The sequence below is a fragment of the Mobula birostris genome, chromosome 5 (genome assembly GCF_030028105.1).
Source record: "Mobula birostris isolate sMobBir1 chromosome 5, sMobBir1.hap1, whole genome shotgun sequence".
Classification (NCBI taxonomy): domain Eukaryota; kingdom Metazoa; phylum Chordata; class Chondrichthyes; order Myliobatiformes; family Myliobatidae; genus Mobula; species Mobula birostris.
In genome coordinates, this window is record NC_092374.1 from 41654179 (window position 1) to 41676338 (window position 22160).

A 22160-nucleotide genomic window follows, 5' to 3' on the forward strand; every position below is an offset into this window, starting at 1 on the left:
AACCTTAAGGGCATCCTGTACGAGGACTCCCAAGTCCCGTTGCATCTCAGAACTTTGAATTCTCTCCCCATTTAAATAATAGTCTGCCCGTTTATTTCTTCTGCCAAACCATACACTTTCCAATGTTGTATTTCATTTGCCACTTCTTTGTCTTTGCCTTATTCTTTATTTTTTTTCTCTTCTAACATTTGTATATCTGTGCACTTTTAATGCTACTGTGACTCTGTAATTTCCTTTGGGATCAATAAAGTATCTATTTATCTTCTTTCATTGTGTTTTTTTGGTCAAAAATAATCCCAGGCCAAATTATTTTATAGTGTGTATAATTACTTGAAACTAGTTCACGAATATAGATTGTATGGGCTATGTAAGTGGTCATTAACAACAATAAAATATTACATACTATAACATACTAATATTTAATTTGCCGATTTTGGTTATAGCCCTAAGAGGTGACAATTGGTAATCTACATTTATTTTATAAAGCTGCAATCTTGTATAGTGAATTTTATAACTAAATCTTTAGGTTTCACAAAATATGCTAAGTTATTTGGATTTGTGTCAGGAAAAAAATAATGTTTTATTTTAATTTCTTTCAAACTTTCTAGACTGACGGGAAAACCAATGAACATCATCTTGCAGAAAAATGCAAACACATCAGCGATTGTTAACAACTTCTTGGCTGGACTAGGTGAACTGAAGTACTCAATTTAAATGCAATCCATTAAACAATATAAACGGTTAAACAAAATGTACTTACTGAACTATGATCTTTTGCAACAATAAGTCTGATTTTGGCTGTATCTGATGGATTTGGAAGGAAAAGTTATTTAGAAATTACTCAGCAGTGGTCCAGGGAGGTATTAGTGGTGTGGCAGTGTGCTCAACTAACGTTTGAGGCGTGTGCTGAAGGAGTGGCAAGAGAAAATTTGTAAGGGTGGATAAAAAGAAAGGTCAATCAAAGATAAAGCTGATCTGATGTTAAATGCTCCTTTCTTCCTCTGCTGCCTCACGTTCTAGTAATCATTTTGTTCATGCATGATGTTATTTTCAGAAATATTTCTGAGAACGAATCTTTGACAAATTAATTGAGGGTAAAAAATTTATACTCCTTATGTTGACCATGTAATAGAGAAGTGAAATAGGAAATAAATGTTTGTGGTTATTCTTTGGATATTTTGTTTATTACACCTATAAGGATAGATAAGTAGGTGAACCTCCTTGCATCTCTCTCTGAACACAAGCACAAGAAAATAGGAGCAGAAGTAGACCACCTGGGCCCACAAGCCTGCCTGCCTGCCTGCCTGCCTTGCCATTCAATTTGATCATGGCTGATCTGCCACAGCCCGAGAAACCTCTGTGCCATATTAGCTAAAGGTGATTCACCATTCTTTTGGAGAGGAACGTTGTGTGTTCCTCAGTTTTAAATGATCACCCACAGTTTAAAATCCTCCCATTGATGAACCATCTTAACATCTACTCTATTGTGCCCCACTTTGATCTTTTATTGTTTAATGTGATCACCCCCTCATAAATAACCCTATCATTCTTTAAATAAGGGCTTTAAAGCTGTAACAGTACTTCATCCTTACCAACATCCTCTGCAATTGTAACAAAACTTCCGCTATTTTTAAACAATATGTTCCTTTGCAATGAAGCATAAACTACTATTTGTTTTCCAGCTACCTGCTGCATTTTCATGCTAACTCTGTGTTTCATGAACAAGGGTCTATAAATCAATAGTCTCAACATTCTTCTTCTATTTAGATAGTTATGTTTTTGGTTCATTTTACTGAAGTGCTTGACTTTGTACTTTTTCTATATTAGACTCCATTTTCCAAGTTTTCACTCGCCACTCAACCTATCTTTCAATTTTGCATGTTTCAGATAGCCTCATTGCAATATATCCTTCCTACAATTTCTTATGTCATCAGCAAACTTTGATTTCTTTCCAGTAGTTCCTATCATAGATAGTAAATAATTGAAGGCCAAGAATCAATCTTCGTAGTACTTCAAAGTCAAACTACATTTATTATGAAAGTATGTATACCATATTCAACCTTGAGATTCATCTCCTTACAGGCAGCCATAAAAGAAAGAAACCCAATGGAACCCATTTTTAAAAAAACTGTCAAACACCCAATGTGCAGAGGTAAAAAAAAATCATGCAAACAACAAAAGTAAGCAAATAACATTCAGAACTTAAGTCCATGGAAGTGAGTCCACTGTCAAAAAGCCTATCGTCACTGCAGCCGATCCAGGAGCTGTTAGTTGCAGGCATCAGTTCAGCGCACAGACAAGTAAACCTCATGGAGCAGCGATCTGAACATTAGTCTGTACCTCTCTTCCAGCCCTGACATCTTGACCTTTTTAGTCTGACCCGACATGTAAATCAGCCAAACCTTGTGTAGTTCCTCGCTGTTGGACCGGACCCTGCAGCTTCGATAAGCTCTTGGGCCTAGGCCCTGCCACCTTAATTCGGCCTGTCCCGGCCCTTTCCAAGCTGCTTATATCCTTAAAATATGAAAAAGACCCATTTCTTCTAATCCTCTTTGTGATAATCAGTCACCAATGTGTGTTAACAAATTTCTATCAGAATCCTGAGCATCTTGTCTTGTACATAAACCTTTCATGTGATACCTTATCAAATACCTTTTTGAAATCCAAATGTACTAAATCGGATTTCCTTACTGTTGACTCTGCTATTTACCTCTTCAAAGATGTAATGCAAATTTGTCAAAAGTATTCCTTTCACAAAACCATGTTGACATGCTGTAATTGCATTAACTTTCTCTATACGAACATATCTCCCTTGAATATTGACTTCGGCATCTTATCAACAAAAGATTATTAAAAGGTCTACCATTTCCTCCTTTTTGTCTCACTCGCTTCCTGAATGAGAAATTTACATTTGTGGATGCCAAATCTATAGTATTTCTGTAATATTTTGGATGGCTATGATTATTCACATAGGTTATTTTTAGCTGAAAGAATTTGCCTTGATTTCACAGTTGACTTCCAGACTCCATCTTGAAATTTAGAAAGAGAAGACCACTCAACCTCTGGAATTGCCAAATACACCTAAAGAACGAAACTAAATAATCTTGAAATTTGATGCAGGAAGAAAGCTACTTCTATAAGAGAGGATTTTTTTTTAAAGTTGTAGATGTATGTGTAGAAACACATTTGTACCTGTAGTAGAGATGTATGGCAAATTCCTGTAATGGCCATCAAATACTAATAAGTCCTAAAGCTGTTACTAGACAAATAACAGTATATGCAAACTGCTGTTCATTCTAATATCAAATTGAGAAATCTTGATGTTGGTCTCTATCAGCATTGCTGAAACCCGTTTGGCTAATTCGTTAAAATTGTCATCTTGTGGAGAAAATGACACATGGACTGTTTGACAGATATTAATTCTCAATTATTTTTCCAGATAGTATTAATAATACTGGGCCACAAATAGATTCTACATCCCATTTTGAAGTTAGGTTTTCAAAAGGGAAAAACCCAATGAATGAATCTCCGAAGGATCTTCAGTGTAAAAAGGTGATTAAATATTTTATTTTATCTTAAGTAGTTTCTAATTTAATTTTTTAGTTTTATCTTTTTCCTTGTCTTTTACTGAAATTTGATATTAGTGATGGAGTGATACAGCAGGGAAACAGGCTCTTTGGCCCACCAAGCTCGTACTGACCAAAAGCCCATTTATGCTAATCCTTTAATAATTTATTTTCCCACATTCCCATCCAATACCACTAGATCTTACCACTTATACACAGTTTGCACAATTTGTAGCAGCCAGTTAATCCAACAGTTCGCACATTTGGGATGTGGAAGGGAACCAGATATAATTTTTTGTGATATGTTTCCGTTTGGGTGGTGGGGAGAAGATGCGTGTATCAAAGGAGGTGTAAGATACTCCTGCACTCCACTAAATGCAGGTCACCCTTGGGCAAGGTGTAGCACCTGCTTAGCCCCCTGATGTGGGTCAAGTGAAGCTATGGGAGCAGATGGTGGATGGTTGTATGAACAGCTGGTGCATATAACAATTCCTGGTTATGCGACCATTGACGCCAGGCAGGCAGTCTCTGAAGAGTATTGATAATGGCTGGAGTCACCAGTCTTGTAAAGGCACTGCCCAGAAGAAAGCAATGGTAAACCATTTCTATAGAAATAATTTATAGAATTATTTGCCAAGAACATCCCTGGTCATGGAAAGATCATGGCTGCCTACGTCATACGACTTGGCACATAACAAATGAATGCACCTCCATTGTGAATAACATAATAGATTTTATTCTTGGGTAATTGAAATTATTTTTACCTGCTCAGGAACGAATACAGTTTAAGGTACTCTGATACCCAGGGTTTTGGAGCTAAGCTCAATGCCTGTGGTTAAGGATTGTATGTAAGCTGCTTTTCTTTTCAAACTTTTTTATTGTTATACAAAAGAAATAACATGAGTACATTGAAGTAACAACACCTACAACGTCTCAAAAGACATTATCTTAAAGATTGAAAAAAATTTTTTTGATAACAAAAAAAACCTAAGCAGAAAAAGTGAGAAAAAAAAACCCATTAGGTGTACAACCCCGGAGTCATGTGTCATACAAAAAGCTTCTAAAAAATAAACATCAAACTGCCAGCAAGAAAAGAAAATATCCTAAAAAATTTACAATTAGATCATGGAAAAAATCTATCAATTAGCTCAAATGATAATAACGAGCAAATGAGCCCCATCTTTTCTCAAAATCAAATAAAGGTTCAAAGGTTTGACTTCTAATTTTCTCCAAACTAAGACATAGCATCACTTGAGAGAACCATTGTACAAAGTGGGAGCTGATGTATCCTTCCACTTCAACAAAATGGCCCTCCTAGCTATCAATGTAACAAATGCAATATTATGTTGGTCAGACACAGAAATACCATGAATATTTTGAGGAATTATCCCAAAAAGCACAGTTAGCTGCTTTTATGCATGAGCTGTGGTTTTGAGGTTTGTTTACTGCTGGATTCTTCTTGATAAGTGCTCATGTAATTAAGTAATGCATGCTAGATATTGGCCATGATACTCATATTGCCATATTTCATTATAACCCAGAAAATTGTCAGTTGGCTCACCAAGTCCTCCACTAATTTTCCCTTTAACCATTTGTTCCACATTCCCGTCAAACCCACCCCCAAGTTTCAGCTGCCAGTCTAGTCTAGGGGCAGTGTACTGCAGCTGATTAATCTACCAGTGCAGTAGAATTTGAGATGTAGGACGAGGTAGGGGGAAAACCCGTGTGGTCACAGGGAGAATGTGACCTATTTAATTTAGTAGTGTTCCATCAGTTTTGGATTGCCTTCTGGCCAGATCCTAAAGTTGAAAGGATCTCTGTCATTCCTTGTTATTTTAGCACAGTTACATTGCGAACCATCTTCTATTGGCATACCCATTTTTGCTAAGAACTGCAGAACAGTGATTGTAAATTATATGATGCAAGCATACAGTTAATTTTTAATTTTCAAAGTGCAGGGAAGATTTTTTAAAATACTGAAAAAACATTTCTTTTTGCACCTAGGAACAGTCTATTACTAGAACACAATTGCAGCCACCTGAAAGTAGTCAATCTCATCAGGCACCAGAATATTACACAGTAAAGGAGGGAGAAAATAATGGTTTGTACTATTTATTTAATTTGGTCTTTTTTATGTTCAGTTCATCTCAGCAGTATTTGCCCTGAACAGTCCTTTCAGGTGAGGCAGCACTTCACATGTGAATCTATCGGTGTCATTTATTGCATCTGGTGCCTTAGGTATGGTCTCTACATCAGCGAGACTTAGTGCATATAGGGGGTTCGCTTTGTCAAGCATGTTGCTCTGTCTGGAACTGCTGTTGTCAAGCTATTTTAATTCCATGACCCATTCCCATAACGGGATGTCTATCCATGGCCTCCTCTACTGCCAAGTTGAGTCTAGATGTAGATTAGAAGAACAATATCTCATTCATCTTGGTAATCTTGAACCTGATGGCATCAACGGAAATTTCACTATTTCCAGTAACTACTCCGCTTCCCAACCCCACCTTTTGTTTTCGCTTATCCTTCTGACTCATTATCCTTTCTCTTTCTCCTTACAACCTACTTATCAGCTACACCTTCCTCCCTCTGGTCCCTGCCTCCTTCCATTTATTCCATGGTCCACTGTCCTTTCCTCAGATTTCGTCTTTTTCTGCCCTTTTCTTCTTCCACCTATTACTTTCTAACTACTCACATCATTCTCACTTCTACCCCTCCCCTCCCTACCCATCTTCCTCCCCTCACCTAGATTCACATATCTGCTGCCAGCTCACGTTCCTCATCACCTTCTCCCCAGTCTTTTATTTTGATTTCTGTTCTACTGTCCAGTCCTGATGAAAGGTCTCGGCCTAACTTTGCGATTATTCCTTCCATAGATGTTGCCTGAGCTGCTGGGTTCCTCCAGCACTTTTAGTGTGTTGTTCCATTTCGGCATCTCCAGTCTTTGTGTCCCTGTAGTTTTAATATACATTTTGCCACATGCAGTATGATGAGAAAGACAGCATGCCGGTGGATCAGCTTGCACGTAGCTGAAAATTATTTTTAAACTTTGTCAGAAATTCAAAGTCCAGGAAGCACTGGTACCTTCATTGTGAAATTTATAGAAGTCCTCCACAGGGATTAAAATGTTTAAAATAACATGCTGTTAATTCTTTGCAATGTTGACTGAATTTCATGTTCTTTATCATCTGCCACTCTAACTTCAAGACTTGTAAAATCCACAGCCTGTATTAACTTCTTGTGGGTGGGGTGAAGGAATCTAATACATAGAATCTTAGCAGCTGTTACCTTGTTTAGTTGAATTTCTTGTGCTGTGCTACTTGACTCCCTATGTTTTGTTGGTTACACCAAGTATGCACTTTTTTTCAGGTATGGTGCAACAGATTATTTCAAATAAATCAGATAGATAAATATTTGGTGAATTCAACACGATAAGTTTCAAATCAACTTGGGTGTGAATTGAGAAGGCAGATTATATAAGGGCAAATATGGAGGCTAATCCTTTGAAGGACGAGTTATTCTCTGTAGACCATGCTATTTGTTGTTCATCATCTTCTTTAAACTTCAGTGCAGTTATTGCTAGTATTGCTGTTTATGAAGCAGTTTGCTGATGTTGTGTTCTTTAGCGACTTCTGATGATGACAAGCGACCTTTGCACTTTGCCATGTGTCTGGCATTTAGCGTTTGTGTCTGCATATCAATTAAAATGAAAATTGTTTTTTAAAATTCCTGTTTCCAGAATTTTAATGGGATGATCATCTTATGTATTCTCCTTTTAAAGGCTCAAGCAGTTCAAAAAAGCAGACTGCTCTTCGGATAGAACAAGCAGCTATTGTTTCTGACAAAGCCAATGCAGGTACCGATGGTGATGGTGTTCACATCTCTGATGCTAATGAAGATGGAAAAGATTTTGATGAACCAGAAGGATCACTCCTCATTGATGTAGAGACACTAGTATTGGAGGCTGATGCATTCCCTGCAGAAAAATTTGGGACCACTTATGATGTAGAAACATCAATAGTTAACTCAACTCCATATCCCTCAAAACCTTCGCAAAGTTCTAAACCAAACATGAGGTATGAAACTAGTGTCTTAATATAATAAGAATTGTGTGATAGTATACAGACTTGAGGAAAATATTAATGGTAGCAAATTTTCCAACTTTTCCAGTACCACTCATTCTTTTGACAAGGATAATTTACAAAAAAATTACATGTTAAAAATACAAGTAACTTGCAGAATTCACAGTTTAAGAAAACAGTTGCTGGCAACATGTAAAGCACAATCCCTCTTTAAAAAGTCTAAATGTAATATATAGACCTTACAGCACAGAAATGAACCATCAAGTAGTAGAGGACATTTCATTTGAGCCTCCTATTCTATTTAATCTAACCATCAGCCTAATCTTGTTTTCTTTTCCCTAATCTGTTAATACGGTTTTCTCTTAAATGCACTGATGCTATTAACTTCAGCTTGTTGTAGGCTGTTCCTATCCTCTCATTCTTTTGGTAAAAACACTTGATTTGAATTCACTTTTTTTGAGATGATTATCTTACATTGATGAACTTTAATTCTGCATTTTCCCATAAATACAAACACTGGGTAAACTTACTGAAATCTTTTAAACTCCTCTGATTGGTCACCTTCCCTCATATGCCTTGTCCATTAGCCAACACCAGCATGTTAGTTTTCAAGCTAAAGGAGACCATCCTTTCCTGAGAAATGAGAGATGCAATTGTGCAGTTGTGGCAACCTCGTAAATTGTTTATTTTATTATCATATCTCCTCTCTCTGTTATCTTTCACAGAGCTGAGAAGAGTTGGAAGCAGATACTATAGCAATGTTTATGAGACAATTTGACAGACCCATGAACATGCAGGGAATAGAGAGATATAAGCTATGTACAAGAAGGTGTACTGTTTAAAATGGCATTATGATCATCACAGTCATTCCTGTGCTTTATCTGCTGTGGACTTAACCTTTTGAAATCCATGCTAATGTTACAACAGTACAAGTCTTTAGTGAGACCACTTTTGAGTATTGTGTGCAGGTTCGGTCAGCCAGCTGCAAGGAAGGATATCATTCAGCTGAAAAGGTTGCAGAAAGATTCATGAGGATGTTGTCAGGACTGGAGTACTTGAATTATTGGAAGGATAGGCCAGATAGGCATGGACTTTTCTTTTCCTGGAGCATAGGAGGCTGAGGGGCTGATCATATAAAATCCACATTCTATTTTTTCCTTTTGTATCTTTAATCGTTCATGATGTGCTGTCATTGTTTATTGTGTTTTTAACGGAGTATATTTTTCCCAAGGTATATACTCGTGTTTCCTGTTCCTCTTCTGTGACATATTTGCCAATATTATTGTTCATTTTAGTTTTTCTAAATTCCATTTCCAGTGTTTTAGTACCAGATTTTTTAACGTATAGTTTATATCTTCCATATGCAGGTTTTGAAATTGCTACTGAGCTCATTTTATAAAATTCCGTTTCATAGGTTATGTTTCAATACAAGTGTAACGCCCATTGCTGTGAAGAGTCCGAATGTAAGAGCTCAACAGAAGAATATCGTCTCAAGCACTTTAGGAGTTGAAGAACCCAAGACTTTGCCAAGCTGTTTTGGAAAGAAGTATGTATATCTTTAGATATATAATGCACACCAATGTTCTCTCAGCTTTAGACTGAATTCCTTAACTGTGGATTGTCAATGGATGTTTCGTCTTTCTGGACCATTGCCTTTAACCCTAGGTATCTACTTCTCTGACATGTTCAGAGCTTGCTGGAAATTTGTGAAGATAGGAAATCTCTGCCTCAACCTAGAGATATTGAAACTATGGTCAGCACCACTGCCTGTGGTCAGTTAAGTGAGAGGCACAGGCTAGCCATTAAGCTTCCAATGTATTTCAGTGATTCATGTTTTGGGGCAGTGAACTATTGATTGACAAATGAGCTATAGATTTTTTTTACTGTAACTTTTAAGCATGGCTGCATATTTTAATATTTATTTTATGTCTTTATTCCTAGAGAAATTAGTCTAAATCCAGAGCTGCTATCTATCTTTAGTTATTAAGATGGAGAGTAAAAAGCCTACCACAGCTATTAAAGATAAAAGAGAGATCTGGAAATGGGTTATAATGGAGGAGGTACCAGACCAAGCCATTGAACCTATCAGGTTCTCTGTGTTCCGAGTGGACGGGTCTAAAGACCTCTCTGGGAAAAGTAAAGGTGGGGGAGTATGCTTCATGGTGAACAATGCTTGGTGTGACCCAAATCCTTGTGCACACCCTCAAATCCTTTTGCTCCCTGGATCTGGAGTACTTTGTGCTGCTATGTCGACCTTTCTGGCTGCCTAGGTAATTCACATCTGTTATTATTACAACTGTGTATATCCCACCACAGGCTGATGCCAACCTGGCTGTCAATGAACTATGTAAAATCATCAATATCCATGAAATGACACACCCAGAGGCTGCTTTCACCGTCGCTGGAGACTTCAATCAAGCGTTGTTGATTACAACTTACTTGAAGTTCTGCTAACACATCGAGGTGAGCACACGAGGAGAAAACATACTTGACTACTGCTACTCTCCCTTCCACAACCACTACAAAGCACTTCTCTGCCCTCCGTTTGGAAAGTCTGATCGTTCCTCCATCTTGCTCCTGCCCGCTTACAGGCAGAAACTGAAACAGGAAGCAGCCATAGTGAAAACCATCCACTGCTGGTCCAACCAGTCAGACTCAATGTTACAAGACTGCTTTGATCGCTTCACCTGGGAGGTATTTCGAGCTGAGAGCATCTCCGAGTATTACAGAAGTGGTCACAAGCTTCATTTGGAAGTGCAGTGAAGACATTATTCCCCAAAGTTGCTCCGGTCTACCCAAACCAGAAGCCTTGGATAAATAGTTAAGTGCCTGTTGTTCTCAGCGCAAGGGACAAAGCCTTCACCTCCAGAGACCAATGGTTGCTCAAGAGATGCCACTATGATTTACATAGAGCCGTCAAGGTGGCAAAATGGCAGCACTGTGATAAAATGCAGTCACAACTCTGCAACAATGACACACACAGCGTATGGCAAGGACTGCACACAATCAAGACTTAAAGAGGAAACATGGCAGTACAGCCATTATTGCAGCCTTACTCCCGGATGAGTTAAGTGTTTTTTATGCTCTGTTCAAGGTTGATAAGACTGAACCTCTGAAGAGAGCCGCCAGTGAGACCTACTCCTTGGTCATCTCCAAGGCTGAAGAATGTGGAGCATTCCAACATGTAACCAGCTGCACAGTAGCGGGGCCGGAGGGCATTCCAGGAGGGTCCTCAAAGTATGTGCGAAACAGCTGGCTGGTGTGTTTACGGACATTTTTAATCTCTCCCTCTCCAGTGCATAGTGCCCTCCTGTTTCAAATCGTCCATCATTGTCCCTGTACCTAAGAAAACCAAGGTAGCATGTCTAAATGATTGGTGCCCTGTTGCACTCATCGCAATTATAAGCAAATGCTTTGAGAGGCTGGTTAAAGACTACATTTGCAGCATGCTACCACCCACACTGGACTCCCTACAATTCACCTACCGACGGAACCAGTCCACTGATGACGCCATCCTCAGTCACCTGGAATGCTGTTGCTGGAATACAATTCAGCATTGAACACCATAATTCCCTCCAGACTTGACAGGAAGCTTAGAGACCTCGGCCTGCACCCTGCCTTGTGCAGCTGGATCCTAGACTTCCTATGGGATCGCAGAAGGTGTAAGGATGGGCTCCCTCGCCTCTGCCCCTCTGATGCCCTACACAGGTGCCCTCAAGGATTGTGTACTGAGTTCCCTCCTCTACTCCCTTTACACCCATGACTGTGCTGCCACACACAGTTGTAAGCTGCTGATCAAATTTGCAGATAACACAACATTGATCAGCCTTATTTTTAGTGGTGATGAGACAGCCTGCAGAGAAGAGATTAACATCCTGACACAGTGGTGCCAAGATAACAACCTCTCAATGTTCAAAAAACAAAAGAGCTGATTGTGGATTGCAGGAGGAACGGAGACAGGCTCAACATCAATGGGACTGCAGTTGAGAGGGTGAGCAGTTTCAATTTCCTCAGTATACACATCATTGAAGGTCTCACCTGGACTGTACGCACCGGCTGTACGGCAAAAAAAGCACAATAATGTCTCTTCCACCTCAGGCATCTGAAGAAGTTTGGCATGAGTCCCCAAATCGTCAATACCTTCTACAGGGGCACCATTGAGAGCATCCTGACTGGCCCAACCTTGACCTCTGGGCACTACAGAGAGTGGTACAGACAGCTCAGTGCATCTGTTCCCTCATCTGAGGACATTTACAGCAGCAGGTGTGCAAAGGAGGCCTGGAAGATCATCGGGGACACCAGTCATTGCAACCATAAACTGTTTCAGCTGCTTCAGTCTGGCAAATGGTACTGCAGCATTACAGCCAGGACCAACAGGCTACGGGTCAGCTTCTTTCTACAAGACACTAGACTTGTAAATTCACATGTCTGCACACTGCGATGGAGCTATGATGCAAAGACTCTTACTCCCTCACGTTGTGGGACAGATGTAAGGTATAAAAAAGTAAATAAATTAGTTGACACCAGTTTTGAATTTCAGAAAAATGGAGTGAGATAAGGAGTTATACGTTATGGCGGTGACTGAGCTGCTCTAGAAGGTACTAGCATCACATTTGTGGCAATTGCCTTCAGAAGGAATTTGTGCATTTATTGTCTGCACTTTATTTTTCTCCATTTGTGGAGCTTTACTAAATGGAAATCAATAATTTGATATTGTGTAAATATTACAAGTATTTGGTAATATCTAATTAAACAATAATTGGTGCCTGAGGCATATTTACATTTCATAGAACATAGAATACTGCAGCGCAGTACAGGCCCTTCGGCCCACAATGTTGTGCCGACCCTTAAACCCTGCCTCCCATATAAGCCCCCACCTTAAATTCCTCCATATACCTGTCTAGTAGTCTCTTAAACTTTGCGAGTGTATCTGCCTCCACTTCTGACTCAGGCAGTGCATTCCACGCACCAGCCACTCTCTGAATGAAAAAACTTCCTCTAATATTCCCCTTGAACTTCCCACCCCTTACCTTAAAGCCATGTCCTCTTGTACTGAGCAGTGGTGCCCTGGGGAAGAGGCACTGGCTGTCCACTCTATCTATTCCTCTTATTATCTTGTACACCTCTATCATGTCTCCTCTCATCCTCCTCTCCAAAGAGTAAAGCCCTAGCTCCCTTAATCTCTGATCTTAATGCATACTCTCTAAACCAGGCAGCATCCTGGTAAATCTCCTCTGTACCCTTTCCAATGCTTCCACATCCTTCCTATAGTGAGGCAACCAGAACTGGACACAGTACTCCGAGTGTGGCCTAACCAGAGTTTTATACAGCTGCATCATTACCACGCAACTCTTAAACTCTATCCCTCGACTTATGAAAGCTAACATCCCATAAGCTTTCTTAACTATCCTATCCACCTGTGAGGCAACTTTCAGGGATCTGTGGACTTGTACCCCCAGATCCCCCTGCTCCTCCACACTACCAAGAATCCTGCCATTTACTTTGTACTGTGCCTTGGAGTTTGTCCTTCCAAAGTGTACCACCTCACACTTCTCCGGGTTGAACTCCATCGGCCACTTCTCAGCCCAATACAGTTCCTGAATACAGCTTTATATTGGGTGTTCTATGGTTCTGATTACTATTCATGCAGTTTCTGTACAGTTGAAGCTTAACCTGAATAGTTAAGTCCATTCAGTGAAAGTGACAGGATAACTTTATGGTTGTTTTTTACTTCTGGGAACTGTGGCCTTATCAGTGAAGGAAAAACCAAGAGCACAGTATGAAAGTAATAAGGTTACAGTAGCGGGTGTAAAATGCTGGTTACATTTCACCTGGAATATGTCTTTAAAACGATGGCAAAGCTTCAGAGAGGGGGTTCCCCGACCTTTTTTTTTTAATGCCATTAACCCATGGGTCCTACTTTAGAGGAATAAAGAAAAAACTTACTCGAATGACATGAGGTGAGCCATTTCAGCAATATGGAGAGATTTAAGAAGCTGGAACACAAAAGAGACTCTGGATGCTGGAATCCAGAACAAAAATCAGATTGCTGGAAGAACTCAAAGGGTAAAGCAGTACAGGTCGACCTTCACTAATCTGGCACCATTGTGACTTGAGGAGTGCCGGATTAGTGAAAATGCCGAATTACAGAAGGATCACATTAAGCATAATCAGTGCCGGATTATCGATGGAACCGGATTACAGGTAGTCAGATTAGTGAAGGTCGACCTGTATCTGTGGAAACGATGTGTGTTTGGGTCAAGGTATCTGAATTTTCCTATTCCGGGTATAACATATACTTGCATATACTCACCTACTTGTTCTCTTCTCTGTTTTTGCTTAACTTTCTAACTCTCCTTCACCTGATTTCACCAATCACCTATTTTGTTTTTACCTGGTGTTTGTTCCTCAAATTCTCGTAATGCACGTTTTAATTTCTTTCCTTTCTTTACCTTCCAGTTGTATTTGGCTTACTTGTGCAACAGAATTAATTAGCTTTAATTTCAAATCAGCCTTTTTGTTAGTTGCAATCTTTCATCTAGCCCTATACTCTGCTTCACAAGCTCAATCCTTTTCTCTTGTTCTCATAAGCTCTTGTTCTCATATTTCCAGCTCACCATTTTTTCCCATTCACACGTCTTTAGCTCTTATCTCCCTGGGTATCTGAGGTATTTGGTATATTGCAAGGCACAAGTGTTATGGATCCAGTTGGATTCAGGTCTCTGTCACAGTGACAATGGTTTTACTAGTCCAGAGAGAGAGAGTTGGAGTAGCATAGAATATCCTGGGGTCCTTCAGCCAGCTGAAAACTCCCTGCTTTCCACAGTCACTGTCACCTGGGCCAAGGCAAGCTAACCTGCACTGAAGAAGCATTGCATAAGGTGAAATGGGTTCTTTAGCACAAAGGCTTAGGGTACGTCCACACTACGCCAGATAATTTTGAAAACAAAGCTTTTTCTCTTTGTTTTGACCTTCTGTCCACACTGAAACGGCGTGTTCATCCCCCGAAAACGGAGATTTTCAGAAATGGTCTCCAGAGTGAATAAACCTGAAAACGCCTAATATCCGTTGTAGTGTGTATGGGGTAAACGGAGAGATTTGAAAATGCTGTCATGACAACACCACAACAACAATGCTTTTTCTGCTTCTGCTTAGTACTGCGCAAGCACTGCCGGACGGCTGTTATAACGCGCAGTCAGTGTGGACGGCGTGACAGTTAAATTGTAAAGTGAGCTGTTTTGACTATTTAAAAACGCTGTCATGACGTGCCTGAACAGATGGCTGCAGCACGGCATTTCGTTGTTTTCTTGAACCACATAACCTAACAATTCAGAACAGATGGCAATGAGACTGAAGCCAGAAGAGTTAGAAATGTACTCACCAAATACTTTGACCCATAGCTTACTGAATAAATAAGTATACTCACTTTGCCCTGTTTTCTGTCCTTGCTTGTATGAAGGTGGTTTACCTATTTATGCAAGTACTTCTCTGACAATAGATGTGTAACAGCCTAATGTAACATTGTATGGAAATACAAGATAACACTGATGCAGACATGTTTTATACATTTAACAAGATGTTTTATTAATGCAACACAGATAGTCAGTTTTTCAGTGTTCATCGTCAGCCGGGTCCTACTGTCCATGAACTCCCTGTCAGTTGCCTCCATACGCTCCAGTATTTGTTTTTTTTTAGCTTTAAGTCCTCCTGCATGAGCGCCAAGAGCAATTCCTTTGATGTTTTCCTACTCTGTAACCGGACAAATGCGCACCAAGTACACAGTTTCTTCTTCCCTTGTTTTCTGTGTGTCCTGCACATGCCCAGTAGGAGGAGATTTGCCCAAATATCGGCCTAATGTGGACGGAGATATTTTAAAAAACGCTTAGTGTGGACGCCTGTCGTTTCTACTCGAAACCGGTGTTTTCAAAATTATCCGGCGTAGTGTAGACGTAGCCTTAGTCTTGAAGTATCCTAACAGCTGACTTTATCTTGCCAGGTAACAGATTTTCAAACAGTCTTTAAGGGTGTGTCATGGTTTGTTAAGAATAATTAAAATCTAAGAGTTAAGTAAAATAAATTGAATTCAGGTTTATTAAATATGAATAAATTATAATAGCTCAACTATATGTGCATTTATCTTTTACTCAGAGTCAATAACCCCATTCAAATGTTCAGTTGCCATTTCTTAGTGTAAAGCACTTTTCAGCATGTTAGAACTTTGCTGCTGGATTCCTTACTACGTCTGGAGAAATGGATGGACAGATGCTTTAAGTATCTGTGAATCTGCAAGATTCACCTTTCTTTCACCAAGCTGAGGTTTGAATGACTGAAAAACAAACTGTTTGTATTTTAACACCTGCAGCATGAACAGAAATTGCAGTATTTTCCAATCCATAGGAGAGATTGTGGTTTGTTTCAAAATTTAAATTGGATTGTTAGACAGAATTGCCCACAAGACTGTTCAGGAGAGGATCTCCGAATCGTACATAAAGCCAAGCAGGTTGGGCCTTAAAGCTGACCAGAATGGCATCCTTTTTTTTTAATGCTAATTCAGTCTGCTTGTGTAAATGAAAAGTTCCAGTATGGTATGGTTCCTTTATTTGGACAATTTGTGATTCTTTTTATTCTGAAAGCAAAAAAAAATGATTAATTAGTCTGCTTGAAATATTTTTGAAGATACTGAAATTTTATTTATGAACTGCAAAAACAGGTTCTGTCATGAATCACTTTAAAATGTCACAGTGTTATAACTTTTAGCAAAGTGAACTAGAATGTTTGAACCAAACTAAACTAACTGGACAAAGTAGTTTCGACGCTAGAGGATAAGTTCATGGAATGGATTTGAGACAGCTTTCCAAAACTTAGTTGAACCAACAAAGCACTGTGATGTTTTATATTAATGGACAGGATTAGTTATTCATAGAGTAAAACATAATTTAAGGAAAATTATCATATGTAGAATTGATCCCATGTTTGTGAGCAATATGTTAACTAGAGAATCAGGGCATTCAGTTTAAATGTATGTTCACTAAAGTGTAAGGGGGAGAGATAGCTGATAAATTCAGAAAGTAGATTAAGATATACTGTAAAGGGTAATAAATTACAGATATTTCTTGATATTCCTTTGAATGCAAATTTCACAGAACAAGTGGTATATTAATGGTTAACTAGAGAAGATAAGGATAATGTTGGACTAAGAGTTTCATCATATTCCAAAATAGTTCAATTGATTTGAGAATTGAAACGAAATAGAATGTGAATGAAAATTAACAAGAATTATGAACAATGTACAAGTTTCTACAAGTATGCAAAAATCACAAATATAAATAGACAGGAAAAAGATGAATTATTATAGAAGATATGTAAATGGCAATGATGTTTAACAAATATTTAGTGCATTTTCATTGTAAGAGAAACAATAAAAATATAAAATTGCAAGGAATCATGGGTCAAAAAAGCATGAAACACTTCGCTATGACCAAGAGAAAGGAGAATTTGATGATATGAAAAGTTGACGTACTCTAGGTGTGTTGGCAGCAGAGGAAGAAAATGCTTCATATTGCAGCTGTAATTTGGTCATATTTTCAGTACAGAGTGGAAAAAATATAGTTCTTCAAAGTAGCACTATAAAAACTTGGTTATTATTCTAGTTTATACTATGAATTTAACAGACTGAATAGGGAACACAGTATTGTAAAATTCTGACTTTTGAGTGCAAGGTGCAGTATTATTTCTCCGTTTAATTTCTGTCCATGGGTTCTACAGTAAACCACCTTGTTTTGAGCATAAACTACAGATAGAAGAAAAAAGGACTAAAACAGGGTGAAGAAGAGCTCTTGTCCATTGATTCTCTCTGATCTGAACTCAACTGATCTGATTCAGGTCTCAATCTGAACTCTCCACAGATGCTGAGTGACCTGCTGAATTAGTCAATCATCTTGTTGCTCCAGTATTTTTAATCATGCACTGGCTTTAAGTTTATCGTGGTCAGGCAGATCCATTGGCTGTGGCGTGTGGATGAAAGATTATTGGGATTTGACTTTACAGGTGTGGATGCGAAGTCTGTTTCAGATTTAATATCCAGGTACCAGACGATGCAATTGCTCGTTGGTCAGGCAAGTATGTCTGAAGAACATTCTAAGTGCCCTGGTTGGATTTATACTGGGTGTGGTTAAGTTTTAATTTTGTACCTCAGTGGATCTTCGAGCATTCAAGTTGATGTTTAAAAATAATGAATACAGTTAATTACATTTGTTTTACAGACCAACTGTTTTAGGATTGACACAGCCACCACAAGTTGGGCCTCGTGTTTTTACACCAAAGTGTAATGACTTTGAATTTGAATTGGTGGAAGAAGAGAGCTTCTGTTTTGAATCATGGACTTCCATACCAAGGAAGGCACTGAGCCAGAAATCCATAGAACAAAGAAAGAAATCTATCTTGAATGTGAAGAATATAACAAAGAAAGAAAAGCATCGGAAAGCAGATGGAGACCATGTTGCTGCCTCAGATGTAAAACAAAGGGAATCAGCAAAGGAGCATTTGCCTCTTCATAAACAATCAGAGGATGCAAAATCTTGCCAACAAAACAAGCAGGGATCTAGCAGAAGCTCAGTTGTATGTACTGCAAAGAATAATACTGAGAAAGAGTTACAAAGTGAACCTTCAGCTGCCTCCGGACGGTCTTTGACCTCCAAGAAAAGAACAAAACTGGGATATGCAAAACAAGGAAAGTCAGGAGAAAAGTGTGTCGAGTTTCAGGAGAACAGAGATGATTGTGAGGCATTCCAGGAAGATTCACTTTTATGCCTTGTAAAGAAGACTAATAAAATGGATCCTAATGTGCTTGAGCAGGGTGCTTTAAGTTGTAAGAACTCTGCAGAAGCTGGCAGTTCAACCAATTTAGCCAAAGCAGATGAAAGTAACAGAAAAATGCCTAGTAAAAGGCTTTGCTCTAGATTTGACACTCCAAGCAAGCAGTCTTTGGCTAAACGACCAATATCAGGTAAATTATATTGTGTATTTCCTAAAATAGCATGTGATTAGTGCTACTTTTCCTGCTAAAATTGATTTGTAGGTGGTATGTCAGTCAAACTAAACAGAATTATTTTACTTTGAAGCTTTGAATCGTATTTTGTGCTCATATTCTTCTGAATATTGTGTGCATTAACATCTTTTTGAGTTTTACAGCTCATGTTGCAAATAGAAGCAGAGATCGGTTTGACTTTCCACACAAGATTCATACTTTATCTACTTGTAATAAGCCACTTTGCAGCATTCTTTTTGAATAAACTTGAAGGGCTAATAACTACTGGATGTTGTTATCTCCTGCCCTGGGCAGTCCCTTGGGATTGAGGATGATCTTGTTCAATTCTAGAAGTTTCTTTTAGTTCTGAAGTGGATAATGAGTCCATTGTGGGAATTGCAGATGGGTAAGTGTCGGCTAAAGGCCAGGCAAGTGAGTAGTGAGATGGTCTGCTTTTCAGCTGCTTGCACAGGGCCTTTGCTCCCAATGTGTGGTCGTAAGGTTCTCAAATCCATCTTGATCGTTTCTCCTTCATTTGTGAACCAGAGATTCCCTGGAGTCACTAGGAATGTATTTCTTCATTGATGTTTTGAGTACACCCTTTGAAAATTTGCCCCTCTGCATGGTAATCTCTTATTTGGAATAGTCTAGTCGTCGTGGCTATCCCTCGAGGTCGAGGATGATGGTCTTCGTTCTGAGGAAGTGGCCCACAGAGCAAAGACGCCTGTGCGTGTATTTGTTTACCGTGTACTTGATGTTGCACTCCAAGAAGCACACGATACTTCACAAATCAACCAACTTATTCCAATGGCATGGAAACCACGATGATTGGAGCTGATGGATTTGTTGCAGCCTTCATCCGCCTTCACAGCCGTTGAGTTCGAAGCAACTTCGCCTGCCTGTTCCACCGTTGAGGTCTTGGTTGGATTGTTCTTGGTCAAGAACCTCACCCTCGACCTTACCGCCATGGGTGACCCTACCAGGAGCATAGCTCCAGATGGCTTTGCTCTCAGGATCACAGGACCACACAAGCTTCCCCACCACGACAAGGTGACAATCCATGGAGAAGAGTAGTCTAGTGTTGGGTATGTGAATGATGTTTATTGCTCAATATTGTAAATAAGATCGAACCAGGGGATCTTAATACTGGTGGTGGTGGCTTAGGTGAGGGTATGTAAATAGATTTACTTGGCCTTTTGATGATTTGGGAAATTTAGCAGAGATGGTTTGATGGTATTTTTCTAGTGCTTTAATAAGCCTGATTTTGATACTTCAGGTCTCAGTGGCCTATAGGAGAATAAAAACCTGGCAAACCATAAATTTTCTGCTAGATCTAAGATCTTCATCTTTAAATACTCCTTTTCCACAATTAACCAAAGGCTGTGCTCATTCATTAAGGCTGTAGTGCATCATTGGCGTCTGCCTTTGCTGAGAGGTGATTCTTAAGATGCAGCTTCCTGTGATCTATCACTGGATGTAATCTTGAAATGAATTAACAAATCCACGGCCTCCTCTAATAAAGATGAAGCCACACTCAGATTGGAGGAACAACACCTTATATTCTGTCTGGGTAGCCTCCAACCTGATGGCATGAACATTGACTTCTCAAACTTCCGCTAATGCCCCACCTCCCCCTCGTACCCCTTCTGTTATGTATTTATCTACACACATTCTTCTTCTTCCTCTGTCGCTGTCACTATACCCCTTGCCCATCCTCTGGGCTCCCCCCCCCCCACCTTTTCTTTCTCCCTAGGCCTCCTGTCCCATGATCCTCTCATATCCCTTTTGCCAGCCAACTGTCCAGCTCTTGGCTCCATCCCTCCCCCTCCTGTCTTCTCCTATCATTTTTGGATCTCCCCCCTCCCTCCCACTTTCAAACCTCTTACTAACTCTTCCTTCAGTTAGTCCGGACGAAGGGTCTCGGCCTGAAACGTCGACTGTACCTCTTCCTAGAGATGCTGCCTGGCCTGCTGCGTTCTCCAGCAACCTTTATGTGTGTTGCTTGAAATTCCAGCATCTGCAGATTTCCTTGTGTTTGCGTAACAAAAAACACACTAGTTTCCATTCAGATTTTATATAACATGCTGTGTTTATTTTATCTACCACATTTGTGAACTCTCCAATACCTTTCTGATTTTCTGCTTAAGGAAATTTGTATTATTTGCTTGTTACCAGATCTTAATTTCTTTATGAAAGAGAATGAACTGAGGGCCCAGTGACCTTACAGTTAAAAATTTTAAAGCCAAATTTTCTACAGTTATATCTCACTAAAATCAAAAATTAATTTTAAGCGATGAACACAGTTAGGATACAGGGTTTGCATTGAGTTGCTATGATCTGTTGCATTCGGAAGTACAGAATTACTAACACTTGAATCTTGCGGTCTGAGGGAGTTACTTTAATTCTTGTAGATGTATTGTAGTTTTTGACAGTTAAATGTTACATTTGAATGAGGAATATTAATAGAAAATCCTGCAAATCACATAACTTGTGGGGAGGGTGTTGGTTAGACTGTCTTTTCATTGAATCTTGGAAATTTAGTACATGAAACAAGTTAGCTCATTGTGGATTTTCCTGTTTTAACTCAAAGGGAATTCTAAAAAGTTCCTTTAGAGTTAAAATGTTGGTGAAGTGAAAGGAAAATTTTGATAAATTGAGACTATCTGGTTCTAATCAGTGCTAGTTTTTAATCATAGTGGAAATTCAGTTGTATTCCATAAATGCCTTTTATAAAGCAGGTCACCCTTTTTTTAAAAAAACTGTTTTGATCAGAAAATTCATGAGAGAATTGTATTACTGTACTTCATATTAAATGTTCTCATGTATTCATCAGGTAAGTGTCCAAATTGGTAGAAGTTCATTCAGTTGCAACCACTAGCTTGATGTTCATTTACAGGATCAAAAGTAGATTCTTGACGCTGAATGTCTGTCCTGAAACAAGTGTGTTCATTCCTTTTGAGAATGAAGGGGCACCTTATGGTTGCTTGAGGTTTGTTATTGCCAGGGGTGGTAGTGGGGATATTGTGAGGGGATCCAGGAATGCCCCTATTAACTGTTTGAAGAGAGATAGAGAGAGACATTCATCATTGATGGTTTGTTTGGAAAGGAGAGAGAGAGAGACAGAGTTATTTACCACTGATGTGTTGCTTTTGAAAAGAGAGAGAGAGATGAAGATTAACGGTTGGACTGTCACTTTAAGGCATTGGAAGTAACTTTGGATTTTTACTGAGTTTGGAGTTGGAGACAGCACCGAGCAGCTTGAAAGTTGCTATGGTGACCAAAGGCTGGTTGTTGATGTTACTTTCAAGGACAGGTTGCCTGCTTGTGCACTCCTTTACAGACAAAGGAAGGAAGGACTCTTTGAGTGACAGGTGATGCTCAGCCTGGTGAAATAAATAGGAGGTCAGATGATAAAGACCTCAGGACTTTTTACCCCTGGGCTTAAAGAAGCTTGGTTTTCATACATATATATTCCACACTTACTTT

General features: G+C 39.3%; 1 protein-coding gene across 5 annotated transcripts in view; it reads left to right on the top strand.

Moving 5' to 3' along the window:
• The window catches only part of LOC140197672 (uncharacterized), a 137400-nt gene that overhangs the window by 44919 nt on the left and 70321 nt on the right, over window positions 1–22160 (top strand). For 3 of the 5 annotated variants that reach the window (XM_072257966.1, XM_072257967.1, XM_072257968.1), the window contains exons 3-8: window positions 609–691; window positions 3440–3552; window positions 5571–5667; window positions 7348–7642; window positions 9063–9194; window positions 17911–18653. In XM_072257966.1, the coding sequence (XP_072114067.1) occupies window positions 609–691; window positions 3440–3552; window positions 5571–5667; window positions 7348–7642; window positions 9063–9194; window positions 17911–18653 (1463 nt within the window). The other 2 variants (XM_072257970.1, XM_072257969.1) reach the window with 2 other exon arrangements.